The 26,646-nt window shown below is 49.0% G+C and overlaps 2 protein-coding genes across 12 annotated transcripts in view; both read left to right on the forward strand.

The window, feature by feature from the left end:
• The window catches only part of LOC133352518 (MDS1 and EVI1 complex locus protein EVI1-A-like), a 258,386-nt gene extending 238,373 nt beyond the window's left edge, over positions 1 to 20,013 (forward strand). For 7 of the 8 annotated variants that reach the window (XM_061568213.1, XM_061568215.1, XM_061568216.1 and 4 more), the window contains 7 exons: positions 156 to 418; positions 1,408 to 1,485; positions 7,509 to 7,678; positions 8,586 to 8,718; positions 10,061 to 10,342; positions 11,494 to 11,686; positions 12,056 to 20,013. In XM_061568213.1, the coding sequence (XP_061424197.1) occupies positions 156 to 418; positions 1,408 to 1,485; positions 7,509 to 7,678; positions 8,586 to 8,718; positions 10,061 to 10,342; positions 11,494 to 11,686; positions 12,056 to 12,190 (1,254 nt within the window). In that variant the 3' untranslated portion in view covers positions 12,191 to 20,013. The remainder of the gene's footprint in view (positions 1 to 155; positions 419 to 1,407; positions 1,486 to 7,508; positions 7,679 to 8,585; positions 8,719 to 10,060; positions 10,343 to 11,493; positions 11,687 to 12,055) is intronic. The other variant, XM_061568214.1, reaches the window with a different exon arrangement.
• A 4,440-nt stretch (positions 20,014 to 24,453) lies between these two features.
• Positions 24,454 to 26,646, forward strand: part of ACOT7 (acyl-CoA thioesterase 7) — an 89,588-nt gene continuing 87,395 nt past the window's right edge. For 2 of the 4 annotated variants that reach the window (XM_061568200.1, XM_061568201.1), the window contains exon 1: positions 24,511 to 24,610. In XM_061568200.1, the coding sequence (XP_061424184.1) occupies positions 24,609 to 24,610 (2 nt within the window). In that variant the 5' untranslated portion in view covers positions 24,511 to 24,608. Of the gene's footprint in view, positions 24,611 to 26,646 lie in introns of all 4 variants that reach the window. The other 2 variants (XM_061568199.1, XM_061568198.1) reach the window with 2 other exon arrangements.

The raw sequence follows: 26,646 nt of genomic DNA on the forward strand, positions 1-26,646 counted from the left end.
CATGTGCCTTAAATGAGTAGCTGGTGCCAGCCTTCATAGTTGGTGCCTACTCGCTCGCAGCCCCGAACAAATCTATTCAGGCTACGCGGGATGGGAATCTTTGTCAAGGCTCCGCGGGGTGGGGATCTTTGTCTCTGTACGTGGGGGGCGAGCAGCAGAGCCTGGGACCGTCGTCGGTGCTGCCCGGGCCGATGGGCGGCGGCGGCGGGATGCACAAGGTGGCGGAGAAGTTGGAGCGGCTCGGCAGCCTCTCCCTCGAGTCGGCGGCGGCGGTGGCGGCCGCCCAGAGCCTGCGGCCCGCCGTGCCGCACCACCACCATCACCACCACCACCACGCGCCGCCCTTCGACTTCCGCACGCCCTCGTCCGTCCTCACCGACGCCATGCTGCGCAAGGGCAAGGAGCGCTACTCGTGCCGGTGAGCCGGCTCGCACGGAGGCATCCGACGGCATCCTGGCGATGCGCAGCAAAAGGCGGCGCTGCCGTTGGGGCACGGCGACTCGATTCGATCGATTTGTTACATCTCTATTTTAGTAATACGCCGGTTGTTTAATATCGATTGCGGATGAGAGAGTCGCGGACTTCAGAGCAGATCGACCAAATGAGACGACGCTCTCGTCAGATGGGAGCGCTCTTGGCAATGACAGCTGGCAATCCAACGACAGGTGTCTAACAAGCCTGGCACTGCTGATGAGACCCGGAAGGTGGAAACCAGTCCAACCAGAGTCTACTCGCTTACATAAAATGCTTCTGAATAATATTGGTCTGCAAGGCCTATTGGCTGATGGACGAGAACATATTACTCGCCTTTTGCCTGTCCAAGGACGGGTGTATTGCAGTAAATCTGAAACTTGCAAGCGAACAGCAGACCATGACGTTCATATTCATTGTATCAATTTGTGTGCAATTTGGGCACGATGACACAGACCTATTTCATTTAAAGGTTATAATCCCTTGTTCATCATGACGTCCTTTTTACTTCGATGTCTCAATAGTGGTACGGAGATCGCGTGACGTGAGGGTTCTGCCTTTGTAGTGAGGGTTGTAAGTTGACGCTGAGGAGGGGGGAGGAGGTGCCTCGCCCCCCCCATGTGGAGTGACGTCAGCCACTAATTAGTATTAATGGGGGGGTGTCCATTTGGAGGACGTCACCTTATATGATTATTAATGAAGGGGGCTGTTCGATGTGCAGTGACGTCATGCGCGGGACACACAGACATTCTTGGCTCATTATAGTCGTGAATATTTCCATGTGGAAAGACCAACAGAAGTAGATTTTGTAATTCGTAAAACAGAATCGTATTTTTTGTTACTTGTGAACATTAATTTCGCTCTGTGTGTGTGTGAGTGCGCTAAACTATTTGCGCCCTCCAATAATTATTTCCGGCGGTGATTCCCGTTTTCCAGATACTGTGGAAAAATCTTCCCGAGATCGGCGAACCTGACGCGTCACTTACGGACGCACACGGGCGAGCAGCCATACAGGTTAGTGCCGCCATCGCAGCGTGGAGGTGTGACGGTTCACTGTGAAACCCAGACGAGTCCGTTTGCTTCATGAACCTGGCGCTTTGGCACAGCACTGCGGGCAACAATTAAATGTATGTAATTAGCAGGAAGAGTCCATATCCTCTAGAAAACTAAATTCGAATCGATTGGCCGATGGACCTTCTAGCCCAGGGAGTTGGCAAACCAAACTTTCAAGAAGAGACACTTTTTTTCCAAATTCGGTCAAATAAAACCTCAATATTTTAAGAGCCGCAACGCAAATGGGGTGAATACGAGACGGCGGCGGCCATTAATAAATAACGGTCACGAAGCAGCCCTTAAAAAGAGTCACACGCGGCTCCAGATCCACAGGTTTCCGACCCTCACCCCCTCGTTCTAGGCCGATTTTTTTTTATTTTTTAACGACGACATTTGCGCAAACACGCCAAACCCTGGGCCGGTTTCACCCACGCTGTTCGAGGTCTCTAAACCCGACACCGTGGCTGGACAAAATGTGCTTTTGATAATCACTGCCAGAGCGGGGGGGGGGGGGGTGGTGGGAAGGGAGGGAGGGAAAAAAGAAGAAAAAAATGGAACGTTGAACAAAAAAAATGTGTGCGCGAGTCCAAGACCCTCCATTCATCGCAGCCGTAGCCGCAGAAAAGTGGAACGTGCCGAGCCGCTCATTTCCTTTGAGGCTTTCACGGCTGACGCCGCCGCCGTAGAGAGAGAGAGACAGAGAGCGCACGCGCGCACCTTCAAGTTCAATTCACACTCCGCTCGCAACAGGTAAAAATTTACCCGTAAAAACAAAGTTTTTCACTATAAATCCTTTATATGCGTGGCGGCTAGAGTCCTCTCGTCCTCTGGCTTGAGATGGCTGCCACCTATGGGTCAGATGATTGCCTGCCACCATTAAGCAATTGGTAATTAAATATTTTAAAAAAATTCCTAAAAAGTGTAAAGTTATGGAACAAAATTTTTCACGAAAATAAATTGTCACGCACAACGAGTCTGTGTGGAAAATGTCAGCTCGATTAGATCACGGGAAGTGGGTTAAAAAACGACCGAAAGATTTGCACGGTCTTAAGCGCGCAAGCAAGCAAGCAAGTGAACTTAATATAAAGGATTTAAAAAGGTAAATGCGGCAGCCCTGCAGTGTTTCTCTGCTCACGCCCTCTGCTGCCGGAAGGGCCTCCACGAGAAGGAGCTCTCGAGCCCCCCCCCCTCCCCCGCGGAAGGGAAATTTGTCCGGCTCGTCCACGCCGACGTCTGCTGCTCATTGTGCGACTCGAACAGTGAATTTCGTCGACTGTTTTAGAGCCTTGCCTGCATCGCCAGGTCTTCTTCTCCGTGCAACTATTTTTTTCTTAATGCCTCTTTGGGTCCAGTTTAGATGCAGTGTCCTTACGTAGCAATGCATTTCCAGTGCCAATATCTAATCTCTGTCAGTCTTATTTCAACGTCCAAGTCTCGCAGGCGTACAAAGCCGTACTGAACGTGTATGTCATTAAGATGGTCAGTGTTGGTCCTGTAGCTGATTTGCTTGCTTCTCCAGATGCTATTGAATCCTACCATTACTCTTTTTTTACTTTGTGATCCTCACACTTGTGTCTTTCGTGCACAATGATGATGACGATGAAGAGCCAGCTGAGAGCAGAGAGGTTCCTTTTTTGTGAGGGAGATTTGGGTAAAAAAAAAACGTTGCAACAGCAAGGATCCTTGAGGTAAATGTCAACTTGGGTTCTAGCACAAGGAATTATAATGCACGGTCATATATCTCAAAAGCAAATATCTCTACACCGAACAGATTCTACAATGCTAAAAATGAAAGTAAAACGTTAAACATCTCGAAAGATAGTTGTCATCATTATTATTAAATGATGCGCCCATAGGCGTAAAAAACCGCCAAGCGGCCAACAACAAACAGCACTGATGAAGTTGTAAACAGACGAGCGTCACTTCGCTGCGTCGAATCGAGCGCGTGGTTATGAGAACTTGGGGGAGAGGAGAGAAGATGGGCGAGGATGGCGACAGAAAACGAACGCCCCAGCGACGTCGCGCTCGATCCGTCGTGAGAACGGCCGACGTCCCAGCGAAGGCGTTCCCTGGCGCGGCCACTCCGGAGCCGTAGACTCGTGAACGAAACGAAAGCAAAGGTATTGGCGAAAAACGAATTAGGATTTACTTTTTTATATTTAAACCGACGGGTCGCGAGCGAACAAACAAACGTGGACGCGTTGCGGCTCTCGTCGCTGTAAACTCCCCCGGCCGCTCGTGGGGGCCGCGATGGATCTCAGCTGACAAAATAACCACTGCGGCGGCGGCAGCAGCGGCCGCGGCGGCGGCGCTTTTCTGCCGACGAAAATCCCGGCGCGGGCGTCGTGAATTCTAGCGCATAGAGCGCGGCATTGTCTGGCTGGCGCGGCAGAAAGCACATGCGCAGGAAGTCTCGAAATTGGCGGTTCTGACCTCTGCATGGGTGACGAATTGTTACGCTTGTCTCCTCTTTGCTGCGGCTAATGGGCGACTGATTACGCTCTGAATGCTGAGCCTGTAATTTAGATGGAGGTTTTAAAAATATATATACGTGTGTGTGTGTGCGCACGCGCGCGTCCGTTGCTGCTTTTTTTGCTTGCGCGCGTGAGAGGTGGGGGGGAGATGGGATCCTGGGAGTTCGTTCCTTGGGTTGAGCGTAGGCGTGGGCTTGGTGCCGTTCGTCCGTAAATGGGAGCGCGTGCGTGCGTGATATTGAGAATATAATAACGCACTTATTTATCCAGGCAAGCCACGCCGAGTCTTAGGACAATTTATTTTTAGATGTTTTCAGCCACTTAATGATGAGTGTTTATCATTATTATTATACGCGTGGAACCAAACCGGAGCACCCGGAGAAAACCCACGGGTGCGAGGCAGCAACGCTCTATCCCCGTACAGATGGAAACAGATGACAATTAGTCCACGCTTGCTGCACCGCCTTCTCCTGTCGAGCCAGGGTACGGCTCCTCCTCCGTGCCCGTGGGGGAGGGAGTTTCGCGACATCTGTGCGGTGATCCACCAACTCACTGACCGCCGTGTGCAGCAGCAGCAGCATAGTGGCCACCACCGTTGTGAATAGTTTACTAACACGCCGTAAGGGCACAACTGGGCTCACTCTCTTAGACACGTCCACGCCTATGCAAAGATCTCCCCCTTGTAGCCTTTCCACAGACTGTTGAGGCAAGTGCTGTTAGTGACCACATATGAAGGCCGGTACAGCTCGCTTGGGGGTTGGTGACCAGCACCACACCTGGCCACTTTTGTTTCCCCGGTGCAGATGTTTACACCACGCCAGGTAAGGCTGATTCGACCTGGGGAAGGCCCATAACCAGTTCAGACATTGGTCGTGAGCGGGAATTGAACTCCGGTCGCTGGGTTCGTAGCGCAGTGCGCTAACCACTACGCTACCACTCACCACGCATTGACACACACACCACCTGCTCAAAGCATGTGACGCATTTGCAGAGGCAAATGGAACAGTAATTTTTTCACGAATGCACAATCCTGACCCTCGTTAGAGCTCCACATCCACTCTGTAGCACAGATCTAGAACTCAACACTGATCCTCTCTAGCCAGTTGGCCATCGCCTGAGAAGAGGAGGAAGATCTTGAACCTGAACAAGAGTAAGAGTCAGGGGAACAGGAAGCCAATCATGGGGGGGCGGGGGCGGGATGAATCCCCCAGACTAAAAGGGGGGCAGCAAGTTCGAGGAGAAATGAGCGACCTCGCGTTGCTCGAGCGGCTGAGGTTGACTATTCCAGCGGCGCCCGGTTCACGCGCAGAGCATGCGTGTACACACCGCAAGCGGGCACGACGACCTGCGGACACGGACACGCGCCCGCCCCGCACGCACGCCGATTCCAGCCACGGCGGGGCGTTATCGCTCATCGTAATTGCGTGCACGCTTGCTGGGGCGAAAGCCCGCTTTGAAGTAACGCAAAAGTTGCTTTGAACAAATTGTCCGGCTGGCTGGCTCTGCTCGCTGGCTCGGCTCGGAGTCGAGTTGGCGAGCGAGGTGGTGGGCGTCCCACCCCGTGGTTCAGCCGTCTCGCGACGAACTCCGCCACGCAAACACAGCGGGCCCTTTTGTCCCGTGCGCTATCGTCGCAGACATCGCCATCCCTGGCATCTCCGCGCGCAAAAAAAAAGTCAGACGCTGCTGCTGTTGCGGCTGCTGCTGCTCCGTGGCGCAGGCGTTGCACAGCCCCCCGCCTCCTCCCCCACGCTCGCTCCTTTTAACTTCATCTCCCTTTTAAAGTAAATTCGGGCTCCAGAAAAAAATAAAAAAGCGCAGTCTCGATGTTTGTTTGTGGCGCGTTTCCGCGCACGCGCGCACACGTGTGTGTAATTTTTACGCGCCATATGTTGAGCGTCCGCGTTGCTACGCACTCACAGATGTTGTGCGTTGAGATCAGCGCCGCTTCGTGCCTCGAGCGTTGCTGTGTTTATCTCGAACAGCGTGTGCACAGCGGTGCCCGCGTGTGCAGAGCGGTGCCCGTGTGTGCACAGCGGTGCCCGCGTGTGCAGAGCGGTACCGGCGTGTGCGCACTGTCAAGAAACCAAAGCGATTTCACTACGAAAATGAACTGGCTAGAGGATCACATGAATATCGAGATATTGGCACTCACCTCCTGTTTACATGACAGGAGACTGTCTCTCAGCAGGACACTCACCATTGACTTCCCAATTTCCCAGCAAACAATACGACGTTGAGCCGACGTTGACTGACGGTGGGCCACCGCTCAGCCACGCTCCCAAATCAGAATCTGAATATGTAGCCATGTGTTAGAGAAATCCGAAGCGCTAGAACGCTCTTCTTTTTTCACAGACGTCCAGTGGGGTCAGGTCAGAACGTTACAACAACAACAACAAAAAAACGCGATAGGAGTTCAAAAGTAGACACCTCGTGTCTCTTGACTTGAGTCCGGTGTTAGAGTTGAAACATAATTAAGAGGGAGGGGGGAGTGCACGTAAAGGAGTGGGGAGGGGACGTTAAAAAAATATGATTGTTGTTGAAAAGGAAAAAGCTTCGTCGACTTAACGACGCTGATTAATTTTCCTTGTGTAACCGGGCTCGAATATCGCACCCCCGCGAGACCGCCCCCCACACACCGCCCCGCCCCCCTGCTGCCCCCAGCTACTGACACAGCTGATTGATGCCTCTGCTGGTGCAGGGTTATGGAGCTGATTTATTACGGGGGCTAACAGAGGCCCTCATTCGTTTTATTATTTTACTTTCAATTTCCCCATTGGTCACCTGAATTAAATTTCAACGTGGAGTTTTTTTTAATATATATTTTTTATATTATGTATAACATTTGTTTTGTTAAGTATTCCACTCCTTTTGAGTCGTGTCGTACAGAAAAAGAAAGAAAATGCCATTAATTTCGTACGCTGCTCAACGTTTTTGGAAGTAATATTAATAATTTAACCGTGCGTCTCTTAACTTGGAATCGCGACGCCTTGGGAAATAAGCTTAATTCATGGCTCGTTCATTTTTCACATTGGGGCGGGGGGGTGGCAAGATGATTAAAAAATAAAATATACATTTATATATTTAAATATTAATACATGGAATTAAACAAAAAACTATTATAAACTGTCATCACTCACCTCCTTCCTAAAAAACTAAGCCTTGCACGAACTCAAAATGCAGCACCGAGCTTAACCCTAAACCCAACACGAATCGTAACTTTCTAACCTTCGCCCTATCATAATGCGCCACACGATCCAACGCTGACCTTGACCCTAACCTTACCTCGAACACGAAACCCAACGATGCTAACACCCCCCCCCCAACCCTCGCCACATCCATACCAACGATCCTACGACGTTGGCACCCCGTGCACGGCTCCCCGGCGCGTTGCTCGCCATGACACCCGACGTTTCGCTCCACTATCCGTCGCCCTCCCTCAAGCAACGACGCTGACCCCCCCCCCCCCCCCGCGTGTCGAACCCCCGACCCCCGTGTCTACGCCGGCAGGTGCAAGTACTGCGACCGCTCGTTCAGCATCTCGTCCAACCTGCAGCGGCACGTGCGCAACATCCACAACAAGGAGAAGCCCTTCCGCTGCCCCCTGTGCAGCCGCTGCTTCGGGCAGCAGACCAACCTGGACCGCCACCTCAAGAAGCACGACACCGACAGCGTGTCAGGTGAGAGAGCGTGGGTGCGCTTCTGTGATTGTGTGTGTGTATTCTAGATTTGAAGCTTTCGTGACTGCAAGGATTCATACTCTCAGTTATTTCGGTAAAGTCACGTAGGTAAAAAATTTAATTAATAAAAATTAAATAATAAAATCACGACGTTTCGGAGGCAACACAAGTCTCCGTCATCAGGTGGGACCGTCACAGCCAGATTTGCTGTAACAGCCAGATTTGCTTACCTATGTGACTTTACCGAAAGAACTGAGAGTATGTGTGTGTGTACCCCGCTACTGGTCGGTTGGAGGCAGTCGCCCTCACAACGACGAGCGGAGCTCCGGGCAGATAAAATGCAGCCAGTTGGCACGATAGGGGGCACAGCTGGTGCGTCTGACAGTCATCTCAGTCGGTCAACACATGGCACCTGGGTCTGTCCCGTGACCTCCTCCTGTCAGCGAGCCTTCAACACTTCACGTGGCCTCAAAGTGCATTTGGCCAGGCACAGGCGCCGTGGAGATGTCATCGCCACTTAGTGGCAAATGGTGGGTGTTGTTTGTGTTGTGTGTGCCCGGTGAGACAAAGACAGCCAGACGTGGTGCTGGCCACCCACCCCCTTATGTGCCGTGCTAGTCGCTAACATCACTTGCACCAAAAGTCTGTTAAGGCTATAGGGCGATCGGTGTCTTCGTCTTATATCAAGTGTGCATAAGGGTTTGTGTGTAATTCTAGTAGTGAGTCCGTCAGATGCGTGCGTGAGAGGTGAGCGTGCCACGTTTGTCTTGTCGGTTGCAAGTTGACCGTATGAGCATACAGTTAGCCTCCTAGCGTCCAAACGGCCACAGAATGAATGCCGATGTAACGCGAATTCCGTTCTCGTCGTGGTCGTTGTGATCGTCTAATCGGGTCGCCTCTGCTGCAGGCACGGCCGGATCTTCTCCGAGCTCGGACCGAGAGGTCGGCTCCATCCTGGAGGAGCGGGACGACTCGTTCTTCTCCCAGATCCAGAACTTCCTGAGCGAAGGGCAGTCGCACCTTCCGGGCTCCCAGCTCCTGTGAGTGCCACACGTTTAATGTTCAAAACACAGGGGCATAAACTGTTAAACATTTTTATTTTATTTGACCAGTTTAGACCCACTCAGCTATAGAGCTCTTTTTTCAGGAGTAACCTGGCCACAAATGATAGCTCAACGAAGTGGCTTATCATGTGGACATTTATAGCAGCCAAATACTCTAAACACACCTTGTTCCTAAATGTGGAGGGGAAAACCGGAGGACCTGGAAAAAAAACCACGGGGAGAGAAACATTGCCAACTCCATATACGAAGTCGTCAGGATCGAACCCACGACCAACTGCATACCAGGCGAAGGAGTTAACGTCTCGTGCGTTGGGGGGACCACACGGACCGCTACTTTATTGGCACTTAGTAGGGAGATAGTTCCCCGCTCCTTCGCCGCAGAGTCCTCGATCGAACATTAAGCGTTGTTCTAAACCGTGTCGGGTACTCTGCTACGGGAACCGTAACTACTTCTGGGTTAACCGAGTCGAGCAAAGCCACGTGACCGCGGTCTGTGACTTGTTGCAGCGTTTGAAGTGGCCGCCAGATGGCAGTGCATCTCCCTTCGTCACGTGGTCGTCACGTGGCGAAGCAAAGCCGCCAGATGGCAGTGCATCCCTTCATCACGTGGTCGTCACATGGCACTGACTACAGCAATACGCACCCTTGTAATGGATGTACGATGTTGAACTTGCTTCGCACCGTACGTAGCCAACCAAAGCTGCCCCTCCACATGAAACGCGAATAAAAGGTTGTTGTGTTTTGCTGCACATCCCGTGTTTTTTTATGTGGAGAGACAGCTGTGGGAAAGATGCGTATTGTTTGTCGGCCAACTTATTTTGTCACATTCCCTCTAATGGTGCACGAGTTTACATGCATGGTTGAATGTAAAACGAAAAATCTGGCTTATTTCTGACATTATTCAGAATATGAATACGTGAAAGTATCCGTTACGCTATTATTGGGCGATGGATATATAACAGGAAATTAACATTGAGCTTCACTTCAGTACTTGGGAGCAAGCCTTGCAATTGCTTATTCACTGCGGGTGGAAAGGCCTCCACTAGAGGGAGCTCTAATATTTACCGGCAAGGAAGATACTCCTGTGTATATGTGCTGAACTTCATTTGCACCATACGCAGCCAACCGCGCTAATCGGAGGTGTGCTTTGTCAAACAAAGTGACCTGACTTACATGAGTGCACGTTGATTCGAAGAAGCCTAGCTTCTTCCCGTAACATTCAAACGAAAACTCAAATGTTCATGTGCGGCATGCTGAGAGCTTCCTTCCATAACGATCAACCTTTCTCCTCCTTTTGCTTCCTCCTCCTCTTCGCCAGCGCAAAGCAAGCGGTCATGCCGGGGCACGGCCAGAAGGAGACCGAGGCTCTGTCCAAAGCCGAGCGAGAGCGCACGAGGGGCGAGAGGGGTGGAGGGAGCGAGCGCGACGGCGCGAGGAAGAAGAACACGGCGGTGGTCCGGCAGGACGAGGAGCAGGCCGAGGGTCGGGGGTCGCGGTCCCCTCGTCGCCACGATGACAGAGACGACGGCGGTGGCAAGGACGCAGGCCAGGAGGACGGGCGGCCGCTCTCCATTTCGTCGAGCCCGGAGTCGCTGCTGAGGTTCGATGATTGCCTGACCGGAGATCGCGTTACTCACCGAATGAGTTTCTGGGTTACTTTGGGGAGGAGTAGGGGTCACTGCGGTGACGAGTAGCCGCAGCCATGGCGAGAGAGGAACAATGGATGTGGGGTGCCAGGTGGGGAAATATTTTCTAGGCAGGCATGCCAAAACTTGCTGCCATGAGCATTGAAATATTTGTTTTATTTTGTTACAAAATGATCAAATTATTGTCGACGATTCAATTCAACCTTTTTTGTCTTTTTTTGATACTGGGCACGGATATGTGTGAATGCGCCCCGCTCTACATAACGTGACACAACGCGTTGATCGTGGCCCCAATTGCACGATGTGCACTGCACGTTGGTCCCTGACGTTCTCCTACCCGACATTCGCTTCACTCGGTCGCCAGCAGTAGGCCGGATTAGCCGGTTTAGAATATTCACGTGGACCCGTCTATCCACTCTCATGCATTGGCAATCACTTCGCCATTCGTCCCTTCTCACTCTTGATGGCCACGGTGGCTGCGTCCCCAGCTACGGATTTATTACCCCCTTCCTGCTACCACACTAGTGACTGCACACGTTTCTAATCGTGTGCGAATTAAATACGTTCACGTTGCACGGGTGTGTACGTGTGCACGTGTGCAGCCCTTTTCTCAGTCCACTGCTGGATGAGGCTTCCCCATGTAGCGCAGGGAATGGTGCATGGCTATTGACCGCACCTCACCCACTTTGATCAGTGCGGGGTTGGTGAAGGCGGAGAGCATGGACGTACAGTACAATAATGCATTTTGCTGCATTGCCCTCTGCTGCCTGTAACGTCCCGTGTCCCTTTTGACTGTCCCTTCCGTCAGCTCTTTGGCGATGATGGCGCTGAACGAACTGCTGCCACGCTTATCTCTCACTCGCTGGTGTCGCCGCTCCGTTCGGCCTCGACGCTTCCCCTTTAAGATCTTTAAATCGCCGCAACTACCCCATGGCTTCCTGTCTTCCCCCTCCTGTCGTTTCCTTTCCACCTTCACTTGAATCGCCAAATGTGGGGAGCGCGCGCGCGCACGCATCGACGCTCCATGCCCCTCGGTGGGGGAGTCGGCGCGAGTGAGAAGTGACGCCGGTGATCGCCGCTTGCTTCCCGCCCCCCGGCCGTGCAGGTGCAGCCCGAGCCCGCTGCACGAGAAGCCGCTCTCGGCCCTGGAGCAAATCGCCCGCTTCACCGACGGCCTGTCGTTCCGGCCGGCTGGTGAACTCCGACCTCCCAGCGGATCCGCTCTGACCTTTAACCCCAACCCGCTGACCCCCGAGCCAGACTCGCAGCCCTCTCCTTTCCGGCAGAACAAGACTCAGGTAACGGGAAGCTCTCGCTGTCTTTTCGTGATGTAGGGGAGTGGGGAACGGTAGTGTAGTGGTTAGCGCACTTCACTACAAACCCGGTGTCCTTGAGGTTCGATTCCCGCTCACGACCAATAACAGTGAGCCTCCCCTAGGTCAACTCAGCCGTAAGTTATGTAATATGTTGAACTTCTTTCGCACCATATACGTAGCCATCCACAATCGGAGGTGCGGTGTGTAAACATCAGACCTGGAGAGATAAAGGCGGGCACGGTACTGGCCACCTCGTGTTCCGTGCCGGCATTCATCGATGTTACTCGCTCACGTCGCTCGGTTCAACAGTCCATTAAAGGCTCCACGGGGGGATCTTTGTGCGTGTCACAGACGTATGCCATGATGCTGTCGCTGTCGGAGGACGAAGGCGGCCGCCTGGGGCTCCCCAAGTCCGCCGAGGGGTGGCCGCGCACGCTCCCGCCGTCGGCCGAGAACGGCGCCGCTCTGGCCGCAAGCCACGTCTAGTGGTGGTCGCGCCGCCGCCGCCGCTGGGGGGGGGGGGGGGTGGCCGGGGGGTGCTCCCTGGTCCCGACGGTGGGAAGCGTGAGCCGAGAAGATTGGAACGACGCCACCACGTCCCCTACTGCGTTGCTCGCAGCCGTCTCGGGAAGGCATCCGTCCCCTCCGCCCCCCCGCGCGCTTGCTTGGTGCGGCCTCATCGCAGCGCGCTAGGGCTTGCGCGTTGCCGCGTGGCTACGAAGCGGCGGAGATGGAGGGGGGGGCAGCACTTGGCGTGAGCGAGTCCGCCATCTTGTTTTTTGTGAGCCTGCGGGGGGGGGGGGGGGGTCACGGGGGGCCTCCGAGGTAATCGCCGTCTCGATCAAGAACAAGAGGCAGCAAATATGTGGGGAGTGTTAATGCCCCAAGCCTCCGTTAGAAGTATAAACGTAACAGTCGTAAATGAAGAATCTAAAATTTAACAACGAAAAATTATCATTGCAATGTAAAACTTGACTTTTGTTGGGACCAACGCTGCACTTCCAAATTCCACTTTTGCATGACCAAGAAAGGAAGATTGTCCCACCTTTGTTTCCATCGCCGATGATTCCAGTGAAATCGTGGGGACCGAATGCAGTCTCCCCGCAGCGCTGTGCGAGGTTGCCGTCGTGCCGTTTGCTCGCCGAGCGTGAAGACGACAGCGGCCTGCGCTGGGGTGGGTGTCCGGTGAATCCTCCTATCCGCGCTCGCTCTTCTGTGAAAGACAAATCCAGGCCTCCCCCCCCCCACTCGCCTCTTCTGTGCGGTCACTCACACTCGTGTCTCGGCGACAGTAAACGTGTTATTTATTCGTGCTCGTGGTATTTGTGACGCCTGTAAAAACTTTCCCCTCGCGCCAGTTTTTCTTTGTTAATTGGGGGGGGGGGGGGCGGAATTCTTCACCGATGATGGATCACACTTCACGGAATATGGGCCCAGTTTTATTTCATTTTTTTATGCAAGTGTGTTTTTTTATATAAATATATAGAAACATATACAAACACATTTTATTTTGTGCTTCACAATTCCAGCAAGTTGCGGCACAGATCTTTACAGCGTTTGCACGACGTTTAGAACGGTTATAATGCACACAGTGGCCAAATAATGAAGATTTCCCGCCAAAAACACATCCTACAGGATTCCGCCGATATCATTAATGGGACCTCGCGGCATCGGAAAACCCCAATGGGATTGGGTGACATTTCTTAAGGACCCCCCCTTGTAAAGGAAAGAGCATTTGTGAAAATTAACGCACAGCGTGTTGCCTTACGAGTACGCCCTGCTAGGATTTGCAATGTTTTTATTTGACACATTGGGTATGAAATGCCTTTTAATTACAACACAGGACAGTATTTAACATTTCTGCATTAGGTTTCATTAATGATTTTAACTGGAGAGAGAGAGAGAAAAAAAATCAAACGGACCAAAAAAAAAGTGACGACTAAAATTACAAATTGTGCTCCATTTCAGCTGATGAGGGTTAATCTGAGTTGGGATGAGGGTCTCCAGTCTGAGATCGAGTCTCACTTTCTCTCTCTCAGGGTAGTGTATAGCAAACCCCCCAGCGTCCGCTGTAACGTCATTCAACCTTCACATCGCCGAGTGGAATTGGCCCGAGGCCACACGCCAAGCTGCCCGGGGCCCTAGCGAGCAGCGTTGTGCGTTGAAAAAACACCACCGCTGCCGTTCGGGCAAGTAGACACGCGATTCTGCAATGAGCGAGCCAGCGGGGGCCACGGCCCACTCTTTCACCCGCGAGATTTTGTAGCTTTTCATGTCGGTTGCAACGCTGCGGTTGCCGAGTTGTTTTAACGGTTTTAAACAAAAAAAAGAATTTAAACTTTTTTTTTATATACATGTATAAGTTTCCCACTCGTATTGATATCACAGTGTCGATGTCCCACTCGTGCTATTTGCCTCCAGATTAAAAGAAACATTCGCTCAGAGCGTCGGCGGATTATTGCATCCGACGTTCGTCTGCGCGCGTTTTGATTATTCCCAGCGCAGCGAAGCGTCAAGGGGCACCGCCGCGAGAATTCAATCGGCGTGCTGGCGGCGCGAACGGGAAAATTATCCGAAAAGTAATTGTACGCTTCGAGCTAAAGCAACACACACACACGCAAAACGAACTCCTGCTGACATTGCGCTTATTTGTCCAGAAATTTGCCAAATGTAGCAGAAGGTGGCGGGGAGTGGGGGGTTAAGGCTCCACTGGTCTCGGCTGACACCCGATTCGATGGGATTTCGACGCGGGTTTTTTGTATGTGAGAATTTCTCATGGAGGGTTGATTCCGATGGCCATGAGCTTTATTAAGAGCCTATGTTGCCAACGACGGGTTTTCATTGAAGACAAGTCGCATCTTCGGCGTCGTCTGGTCTTAAGTGTCATTGGAAACACATTTTTTTACGCGCGTGCGCACGTGCGTATGTGTGAAATATAAAGATGTGGCAGCACATTCACAAGAGTTGCATCTGCTACCCAAAAGCGTGTAAAGTTGTTGTGTGTGTCTGTCTGTGTGTGTCTGTGTCGGCCTTGCACGCTTTCGGCGAACACGAATTTCGTTTGGGAGTGCTTTTCGTGAGCACACGCAGAACATGTCAAAATTCCTTCATGAAAAATGCTGGGGGTTTTTTGCCTTGAATATAGTAGAGACACAGTACGGTTGGTTCAATCATGAAAAGGCAGTTCCTCCTAATATTTATACATTTCCTCAAAGGACTTGTGAGGGAGTGTCATTATAATACGTAAACTGTATATTAAAAAAACGTGTGTGTGTGTGTATATATATAAACTGAAAGGTAACACGTACTAAGCCAACACGCAAATACGTTGTGATCCATCGCTCATAACAAATAAAATAAAACGTACAAATCTCAACAATCAATCTCACGCAACAGTTCATATGACGGCAGTTATAATACATCTGGCAATCGATGCATTTTTGCGGTTTCAAAAATCACTCTGAACAACTAGCCGACAAAGCACCGTGTAAACGTCCCCCACCACCCCCTGCATTATATTTTGGGGACCAAACGTGATTTGTCTTTGCGTCGTCGTTCTGATCAGGGCGATGGATGGATGGATGGTGATCTTTGGGCGGCGGGAATAGAATCAAGTTGCGAGCGACCGTTTGTTTTAAAAAGGGACAATCATGCTTGTTATTGTTGTTGTGTTCACCGGATGATTTGTCCGGGAGATGCTTTTACGCGGGAGTGTTTCAGTCCGTCTTCCTCCGTGCGCTGGGTTCGGCCTTTCGTTCGGCGTGCTTTGTACTTGCATCCACCCGTACGTCACCATGAAAGAAACTACGATGGATTGTGGTTTTTTTTTTTGGTGTTGAAACATTTGATTATTATTATTGTCAAACTCGTGAGCGTATAGTGCCAAATCAAACATTTAAAATCTAGACTTGATTTGATTAAAAAGTTATATCAACAACAAAATCTCCACACGGCTGAGGTACAGGACAGCTTTCACGTGTCCTTAATGCGTAGCTTCTCTTTATAAACATAACCAACACACACAAATCCCTATTATTTAAATGTTTCTCCTTCCTCTGTACAGTAACCTGTGTTTGTTAATATATAAAGTGTTTTAAAACGTCCACTTTTTGTTGCTAAATACCTCATTTTTACATTACTCGTTCCTGCTCTCTTGGGCCGAGGCCACGATGTGAAAACAGAACAGGCTTCACACGAAATTGCCGTCTCAGTCTGCTTCTTATCCAGAGGAGTTTGAGAGGACTCTTCCCCTGTCTCCTCTTATCAGGTATATACTGTGTACATAACATCATTCATACTTTACCACGCTAATTCCGACTTTTAATGCAATGCATTGTACATTAGACAAAAGGTAATTTAGAGATTAACCTTATCACCTTAATTACTGGCATATTCTCTTGTTTGTGGGGGTAGGGGGGGTCAAAGTTACTTGCTGAAAAAACACCTCTCAGCACCTCCAACCGATCCGAGAAAGCCTCCACGAGCCTCAAGACTTATTTCCAGGAGGGAGGGTCCTGCATTGAGGATGTTTGGCCAATTCCCATGAAACAAGTGTTTGGGTTTATTGCGGGACACGTGGCACCGAGACTGGACCACTTGGTGAAAACCCAACTTCCACACTTAAAACTCCGCACGGATAGATTCAAGAATCCATTGCTGTTAAAATGGTAAACGCCTCGCCTCAATCAAGGGGGCAAGACCCCCCCACCTCCACTTTGTAATGAGAGTGTCTCTTAAGCAGTGGTAGCAATTCCACATTCCCATGGCGGAGATCATGTATATCCATATGCTGACAAATAGTAAAAACATTTAATTGGTACCTTAAATATGATATCATCCACCACCTTAGACGCGAAATGAGTTTAATGTTTGCAGCAACTGCGTTCAGTTTTTTTTACACTTTTACATCGCTCCGATCAATAACGTGCCATCAGCTGAAATGCACGCTTGCAGGATTTATCTCAGAATTCACGCCCCTTGCACGGCTTGCTCTCATTACCATTTAAAAATGCTGATGCAGCGAGCAAGCATCAAGGTTGACAACACTTTTAAAAATAAAAATGCTGACTTGGCTACGGCGCGTGAACAGACGAAGCATGACGAGCCATCCTCCTGTATTCTCTGTGGCCTGTACGTACGTTGAACTTCTTTCACACCGTACATAGCCAGCCGTGCTCATCGCAGGTGGCGAGCCCCGTGATAATTCTGACGTCGGTGAATAACAAGTGCAGCCAAGAAGTGGGATAAACCTCGCCGACAGGCAGGACAAAGATTCCAATACTAATCATCGTCATCATCCTGAGCCATGACCAATCCACTGCTGGATGAAGGCCTCCCCAAGCCGTCCGTCGCCATCTCTCACGGTCTTGCGATGCAACAATCCATCAGGCACGACCCGGTCAACATGCCAATGTTAGGGCAACGTTGATCCGTCATCGCGACTCGGGCCACTCGAGGGAGACGAACTTGGAGAGCCAGAGGAGCCACTTGGTTCTCACCGCACGGAGGTGGTTCACGCACCGCGCCGTGAGCCCGGTGACCCGAGTTTGAATCCCAGCCGTGGCTAACATCAGTGGCGGAGGAGATGTCTCATTCGGTTCTAGGCACCCCCAACGCGCGCCCACCACCCTACCCACCTCCCCCACTTCACCATTGACCAGCATGGGGAAGTATGGTCACACAGCCCCCAAGACTGACATGGGGGCTATAAAGTGACGCATTTTTACGCAATCTATAAAATACGTTTGAGTAAATTAAAATGAAAAAGTAACACAAAGTTAAATGCTCAAAGTATGGAATTCATGCGGCTGGTGTTTGTGTTGTTGGCTAAGAGCCATTCGTTTTGCCTCTTGCTCAATCGGCGTTGCTTTCGTGCCAGCGCTTGTGGCCCGTTTCCTCCCCCGACACGCACCTGCATGTGGCCCACTCCCTTCACCATTGACCAAGTCGGACGCGTAAAGCTTCATCTGTGCGCCCAGCGGGGTCGCGCTATGTCTGCCTGGGAGGTGAAGACGGGGGCTGTTGCTGTGTTCAGCACTGGCTGATATAATCGGCAGGCCAGTGCGTTCGCGTCATGCCCCCCCGAATGCCAAGGAGGTCTGGATGGACCCGGTTGGTCAGGGAGTGCTGGAATGGGGGGGGGGGGGCTTTGAGTTGGTGGTAGATGGGTGGATGGGATTGCTGCTGGTGGCAAATCCCAGCTCTTGTAACAACTGCCCTGATGTATGCCACTAACCCAAGGGCCTCTCTGCTCCGTTGATATTTAACAAATATTGTGGCAATTGTCAACAGATTAGGGAACGTCAAGACACGCGCGGAGTTACGTAAGCTCTCCAGCATGCGTCTGTCCCCGTAAGAATCTTTGATTAGTAGTACAGAAGCTAACGGGAGCTTGCCAAAGCTCACCGCGTTTTCAATTTTGCAATTAGTCTTCTCTGCTCAGGTTTCTGTCTCCCTTGTTTTGGGCAGCCCTTCCTTTGATCAGTGTTGGGCAGTTTTCAATAAGCCAAGTCACACTTAACAGCACAATTTTATTTTCAAGTTGTGTTCACATTTTATCATCTTTATGAAGAGAGTTATTGGCGGACCCCTTATTACGGAGTGAATACGTAAACGCTTTCAAGCAAGAACATTTTTTTTAAACTAGAACATTGAAGTCAACCGTGGCATCCCGTATAACATCGTAAAATAATCTAAAATACAAAGTTAAAAATATCATGCTTCAGTGATTTTTATATGGAATAAATGCTTTCAGCGTGTTTAATAATTCACAAGTCTGTACATATTGAGGATAAATATAAATGATGCATCTCATCGGTTGAAATTGTGTTATTTGTTATGAATTAAACATGTAGAAATTACGTTTTAATTAGCCAGAGGGCCCTGCGAAATGTATTCAGCGCTTTGGAGACGAGGGTTGGTGAATCGTGTTGAGATTCGTGAAATTCCCAAATCCGCCGCATAGGCCATACTATCGCCAGGATGTGAAAGTACAGAAAATGGATACTTGGATCGATATTTGTGGAGACTCGAGTTATCCCCCCCCCCACCCCCTCTCTGTACCTGTGGGTTTTATACTGGACATCTGTGAAATTACTGGACATCTGTGAAATTACTGGACATCTGTGAAAAAAGCTTTATAGCTCATCGGATTCCTCCAGGATAAAAACATAACACTTCAGATTTCTCTACACACACAAAACAATCGTTGTTGGAATTGGCCAAACAACGCCATGCAGAGAAACCCCTCCGTGATAAAGCGTCTAACGACTCGGCGAAGTTCTGCCGGGAAAATAAAGGATACAGACTCCTGGCAGTGCACGTGTTGGCGATCATCTCTCGACTAGTTCAACGTTTGACCGAGAAACTCACGCCAGCCACAAATTCACAAAATTTCAAGTTTTTTTGTAAGTCTTTGTAAACATTCTACAGGGTTTCGTGATGATTCTTCTGAGATGCTCATCTTGTCGGACACCAATAGCCATGTGAAGTATTGTTCTCGCTGTTCTGTCGTAAGTTCCTTGAAACAAATGTAAAACAGTCGTGTTTTCCCGCGTTCAAATAATAAGAATCAGTCCACACCCCCATTTCCCCCTGCTGTAATGTCATTAAGAACCCCTGGACTGCGATAAGATTTCAGATTCATTCGCGGAGCCTGTAAAACATTGAGGATGCATAAGTATTGCTCGATCGTTGAGTGAAAAGGCAGGCTTACGTTTAATTGTACATTTTGGTTCCCCATAATCTTCTACGACGGCGTGTAATGAGTCGTCTGTGAGTAATCTGTTTTAATTAAGGGAAGAGATTATTCGGTGTTCTTGGGAGATTTTTTGTTGTTGTTCAGCCAGATACACTTTCACTTGTCACCACTTTCAAAGGTGCTTTTTAAACTTAGTGCTATGATGTGCTACTGAGTGTTTTTGTAACATAATGTAAAAAAAAGTCATAAATGTACAAAAATATATAGCGGCCCAATTAAAGATTTTTTTTTGAAATGTGAAACTGTGCAACCCCCCCCCCCCCCCCCCCGGTGTTTGGAATGAAGAACACTTTGTGACTGTTCCGCTGTGTGTGTAAGAAGCTTGAAATAATAATTATTATTATAGACAGTTACTGTAATTCCACTGTGTTATATAGCTAACGCAATGATACGACTGTACACAAATCATTTAGCGTAGATTCTCCCCGTTTGATCCTTTGTCAATAATGCATGTACCTCCAAACGGAACATGAAATGTACTTTTCTTTTCTGTAGAAAGCGGTCGTAATTTCAAAACAATTGTCTTAGACATTGATTTTAATGATTAAAAATAAATGCAAGTATTCTCGAGTTTCTGTTTTTTTATTGAAGTCTTTGGGAGGTAAAAACCCGCGGACACATGATGGCATGAGTGTGTGTACATTAGCAGTCTTGAGAAGTCGCTAATTAAAATGAATCGTTACACTTCGAAATACGGCCATATGCCCGCACGTGGCTTCAGGTCAGACACCAGTGGGTGAGCTGTCAGAGCGAGACAATTTCGTGTGGAACCAAAGTCGTCATTTTTACATCCTTTATATTAAGTTCGCTTGCTTGCGTGCTTGCGTGCTTACTTGCTTGCTTACGACCGTGCAAATCTTTCAGTCGTTGTTTAACCCACTTCCCGTGATCCAATCGAGCTGACATTTTGCACACAGACTCGTTGTGCGAGACAATTAATGTTCGTGAAAAAAATTTCCAAAATTTTACACTGTTTAGGGAAAACAAATTAAATATTGAATTACCAATTGCTTAATACTGGCACACAATCATCTGACCCATAGGTGGCAGCCATCTCAAGCCAGAGGACGAGAGGACTCTAGCCGCCCCGATGCCACGCATATAAAGGATTTATAGTGAAAAACTTTGTTTTTACGGGTTAAATTTTTACGGCTTGTTGAGCAATCCACACACACATTTAACAATGTGGTCCCACGTTTCGCTCGTGGTTGCAAAATTGCATAATCGGGCGATTGTAAGAATTGTGTAAGTCTTCTCCAAGGCCTTGAATCGGTGGCGTGATGTCATCAACACTCCCACGCAGGTGCGCAAGCAGCAGGAAGTGACACAAAGAGGTTTTAATGCAATCACAGATTGTAACATTGATTAAAATAAAGATGCTGGATATATTGATGTAAAGGTACATATGCTTCCTTGGTGATACAGCTTAGTCCTAGTTAATTATACTGAATAGTCATGATATGTGTTAAGTTTTTAATTAATTTTAATACACTATTGGGATTTTGATGGGATTACTTTATAATGCGTTTCCAAGCCGCACTCAGCTTATCGCAGTCATCTGAAATGAAATTATTCATCCCAATGTCAATCGGTTTTCTAATTCGTTTTGACCAACAGTAATTCGTTTTACATAGAATACCAATGTTATCAACAAACATTGAACGTCCTTGTTGGCAGGCATGTTCCACAACGGTCAAAAGTTGTGTTTTTGAGTATTTAATGTTCGTCTGGTGTTCTTTTAACATTGTCATAATCTCTCGTCCCGTCTGGCCGAGCAATAACAATTGACGCATTTGTTCACGTGGCAACTTGATTTGGATGACTGTGTCGGGTAGAGGAGGGTGGACAACACACTTTGACATTTAAAATCAATGATTAATATCAATGTTAAACTATACACTATGCAATGTTAAACTATACACTATGCACAGATTTGAGTTGCCAAATTTTCCACCGCAGACAAAACCCGGAGACATTTCTCCGTCAGCCGAGGTCCATGATCACAATTGTGTAGTATATGGTTAAGTTAAACACAACACCGGTACCGCCAGACATCCAGTTCAAATTCCTACCACTCAAACACAGGATGTTTGTATTAATTGTGGCCAATCGGACACTGCCTATCATATTTTTTAATAACAGTTGTGTCGCGATTGTGCTATCGGTAAGCATGTCACGATTATTAGTAACCCGTTTGGATCTCTCGCATTGTAACCCCACTTGCCTCAAGTTTTCTGTACAGTATCAATGCCACACAACTGTGGATTGCATATTTGCCTTTTTTTAGAACTGTACTGGGTTGTTATGTGACATATTTACCATCTCGTCACTAAACGAGATGCAGCCCTGCTTTAAAAGGCAGCCCATTGTTGCAGGGAAAAGTATTCATTCGTGGTGGAAAATATGCCCTTTTAAACAGAATGCTGGTTGCCAAAGTGCCAGAGGATTTATTTTTGCAATTCATGAACAAGCAGTTAGCTGTTTTGTTTAATATTTAAATACAATTCCCATGCCACGTTTGTAATAGGTCACTGTGGGTGTGAGTTGTACCGTGAAATTCCCTGCCTTGATATTTGAAAACCACTATCCCCGCACATAGAATGGTCCATGGGTCTATTATACCTACTATAATCACCCAAAAATGTCTGTCCGTCCCGCGCGTGACGTCACTCCACATGAGGCCCACCCCCGCGTGACGTCACTCCGCATGAGGCCCACCCCCCTCATTAATATTCATGAGTGGGTGGATTTTTACACAAACGCAGGTCGGTCTGAATTAAATAATTTATTACGCAAAGTCGCTTCAAATATGACGTTTCTTTACAGAAAGTGACGGTAAAAAAATAAATCGACGCAGCAGTGCTGCATCCGTGCGTGACGTCACTGCAAAAGACCCCCCCCCCTTCATTATTCATGCCCACGTGGAAAGTTACACAAATGCACAAGGTCGCGCACTTCACATGCCGCACCCCTCCCCTCATTAATAATCATGAGCGGATGACGTCACTCCATGCCGCACCCCTCCACAATAACCATGAGGGGTGACGTCACTCCACATGCCGCACCCCTCCACAATAACCATGAGGGGGTGACGTCACTCCACATGCCGCACCCCTCCCCAATAACCATGGGGGGTGATGTCACTCCACATGGGGCACCCCCCCCCCCGCCTCATTAATAATCATGAGCTGAACAATTTTTCAATTGAATATTTCAGATTTACTGCAATATACACCCGTCCTTGGGCAAAAAATCTAGTAGAGCAGATATTTGTCAATATCACCCGAGGTGGCCTAAGTTTAGCGGTTGCAATTTATTTACATGGCCAATCACAATGAGTTATGTGATGACCATTTGAAATGCGTGGATTATCATCAAGCAACTCACTCTTACTAGCCATTATTTTGGCTACATTAAGTGATACCAATCTCTGCTCTGACCCATTGCCTAACGTGGCTAAATCCCATGGTCCAAATGCCAGAGGTGGGACAAAGTCATTGTTATGCAAGTCCAAGTCGAGTGAAGTCATCAAATTCATGACTCGAGTCTGACTCGAGTCCAAGTCACATGACTCGAGTCCACACCTCTGCCAAATGCCCAGAGCAAAGGGTTGGACAGCTATAGTGAGCTAAACAGACGGCCAAAATGAGTACAGTATTGCAAGTGACAAACGTACAATACAGCGTCACATATCCGACTGGCCGGGCACTGCGGCGTAGTCGGATTTATAAAAGTCCTGTGTGGAAATCTACAGGAAATGACAAGTTGCACCGTGCCTAACAAAACTGTTACTGCACAGGAAGCGTAGGCTGCTTGGAGCGTGAGGAAACGCCTGGCTGCACGCGAGATTTAGAATAAACAATAGCGAATTGCACAATGGGTGCGTCTCAAGCAGACCCATGGCCACCTGGGTCTGTGTCCCCGTGGCCTCTTGCCGGCAGACAACCTGAAGTGGCTTCAAAGCGCACCCAGCCTGGCACGAGCTGCGACATCATCGTCGCGAATGGCAGTTGTCGTTACGTTATTGTTTGTTGATGTAAACTCGCAGATAAATAGCTTCATAGCTCGTCGGATTCCGATTCTGATATAGATTAAGTTGAGCGCGTGCAAGTTGCACATGGGGGGGGGGGGTTGGTGATGAACTGGTCGAGGATGAGCGACGTGAATGTCCATTGTTGTCGAGCCGTCTGTGGAGCTTGTGCAAGAGGAACGCTCGCGGAATGTGAAGGTGAAACAAGTTCAGCACCACGGGCGTGTCGAGAAGAAACGAGTGGAAAGCAACGAGTGGAAAAAGCAACGTGCAGCCATCGACAGAGCCACGTTCCTACGGAAGCCGAAACGCGTTCATATTTCCTTCCCACCACCCCCCCGCCCCCCCCGCCCCCCCGCCCCACCACCGCCGCCCTCCTCCCGACATACGAAACGCGTTTTCACCGTCACACAAGGAAGACGCGAGAGGGTACGTACCGGGTCGAGGCGCGGCGTTTCTCGCGCCCGTTTAATACTTGTCGTGTTCACAACGAATACACAATCATAATAATAATCATCACGGTGATCTTGAATTGCATGTTCTATTGAAGGAAAACATTTGTGAGTTATTCGGCAAACGTTTTTTTTGCTTTTTCATTCGTAACATTTTGTCGGCACGCGCGAATCGAGAAAGTGGTGGTGGCCTCATTCCAAATTAAATTGTGGCCGCACGCGCAACGTTAAAGCTCGCAATGTCTGACTCGCGCTTGCACGTCAGAGTTTGCGAGTGAAATCAGGGCTTAGGCTAATACTTGTAATCCGTTTCGCCGTGCAAAACGCAAGGGGCTTAGAGGCGCCCGTCACTGCATTACAGTTTTTACTGTACTCTTTGCCGTAGTGCGTGAGGCGGTAGTTTTGCATTCCCTACATCGGATAGGCAACGCGCTCCGCGTCGCCGCTTGCGATTGGCCGAGACGCCGCTCGCGGGGGAGAACTGGCCAATCGGGCGCGCCGTACCATCCGCGGTCGCTTGTGCGCGCTGGGTAATGTGAATGGGAGCTGTCCAATCATTGGAAGCACTGGGCTTGCGTTGTTGATACTAACTCGGGCTTGTCTCAGAGAGATCGACTCACAAGGTTACAAAGTACACACTTTCTCCCAGCTCCAAGGACGGCTATGTATGTACGCGCCCTAACATTCCAACGTAAACCTTGTGTCGAGTTTTCGCGACTGAATGTGGATGTAGCTTTTGGGGCAGGGGGGTGGTTATTGCGGCGTTATTGTGTGTTGTGGTATGCGCAGATTTGTGTTCAATGTTGAAAGGTTTACTGCTGCGAGGGTGATCGTGACCTCTCTCGCTGCGCTTTGGGCGCAGTCATCACGGAAATCAACGAGGGGCGATTGGCCGGGTCGTGAGTTTGGGACATTTGTGGTGGCGAATTCTACATTTCTGTGGCAGGGTCAAGTCTGTTTAAAATGTGTGAGTGAGAGTCCGTTTGGAATGCATTTACTAAAAGTCTGTTTAAATACAATAGAAGTCTGAGTCATAAGTAGATTAATATTGTGAAGATGTGTACTCTTTGGTTCTTTCGGTAATGTCACGTAGGTAGAAATAAAATGAAACAAAATAAGTTAAAGAGTACAGATAGTGGGTTATTCAATAAAAAAAACGAATGAATAGCAACGTAAATGAAACCAAACGTAAAAGATTAAGTAAATTTTTGAACTTAACAGAAATAAAATTAACATTAAATTGAGATTAGATCTAAATAAATAAACCGTGTAATTAGAGATTTTGGACTTCACAAGACACAGAGAATACAGCAGCATCGGTCGTACAATCTGCACTTGCGCTAGGGACATATGACACCCTAGTTCTCTGCATTAGACAAACATTACCTGTGCAGCGGCGTGCCAGTAACAGGAACCGTGTTTTATTAAAACATTGTCGTGGTGTAACAAATAAACAGCATTTAAACACATGTTCGTATGTATCCGCTGTATATTTGGTCACCAGTCTAACGTGTGCATCACGTAAAGTAACTTGTGCTGCTGCATATTAAATCGGCGTTTATGGAAATGCTGAATCATTGCCAATGCTTTACTTGCACCTTCTGCTGTGACACTGCTGGCAGAGAGTGACTTATTAAGGACCGTAGTTGCGTATGCTTGTGGCTAGAGAGAAAAAAAAACTATGTTTGTGTCTTTAGGCAAATATTCAGAACGGATTCGTTTGCGAACCCTCTCCTCTGCTAAAGTTTGTGTCGGTTGGTTTGGAAGGTTGCTGAACGCAAACATGGCGTAAGATTTTTGTTCGTCTGAAAAGCCTACATTTCCAGTTTTGAGACCCGGCTGAAACATTTTTTCCGTAGATTTAAAATGTAGATATACAAATGGGTATTGTTTGAGAGGTTTTTTTAGGACAACTATTCCAAATATGACACTGGTTGTTAGATCACACTCTATTTTGGGTATATTTTGGATGAGAGTAATACCTAAAGCGTTGGAAGATTGGCAAAGTCGTGGATAGCAGTCAAGCGTATCGTGTGGGGTGGAGTGGTGGCGCAGCCGTTGGGGCATTGTGCTTTGAACCCAGGGGTCCGAATTCGATTCCCAGTCACGCTTGTCATCAGTGGCTATGTGATTTCTTAACCAGTCCTTGCACCTTGTTTTATAATCCCACACTGAATAGCTTGGTGAAGTATGGTCAAACAGTCCCCATGACCAACCATAGCATGGGGACGCATTCATCCAGCAGTGGATCAACAATTGACTTCACATTATATTGTTATTGATGATAACAGGAGTCACCCAGAGTCGTGGCAGATGTATCCTATTACATGTTTAGTGAGTCACTTCGGAGACACGAATCGTAGGAGGCACACTCGTTCATTACAGCCACCACAGGTACGGGGACTAACTACACTCGGGTCAGGACAGCCGGCACACTGCCTGACCACAACGCCGAGGAGGTGAAGATGAGGACGAAGACTTGTGTAGCACGACGGGTTCCATTCCAGATGACAGCCCCGACCCAGAGTCGGGACCTTCTCTTTTATCCCCCCAGCATGGCCTGGCTCCGCCCTCGGCCACGCCTCCTTCTGGAACCTACCAGAAGGTTCTGGGCTTCACCTCACGTGCCCCCTCCGTCACCTTTGCCCTACATCCCTTTCTCCGGCCTATCACGTGCCCTGCGAGCAGACCGGGCTGCTAC

This window comes from Lethenteron reissneri, chromosome 40, assembly GCF_015708825.2.
Source record: "Lethenteron reissneri isolate LAM-NWPU_2019-01 chromosome 40, ASM1570882v1, whole genome shotgun sequence".
Classification (NCBI taxonomy): domain Eukaryota; kingdom Metazoa; phylum Chordata; class Hyperoartia; order Petromyzontiformes; family Petromyzontidae; genus Lethenteron; species Lethenteron reissneri.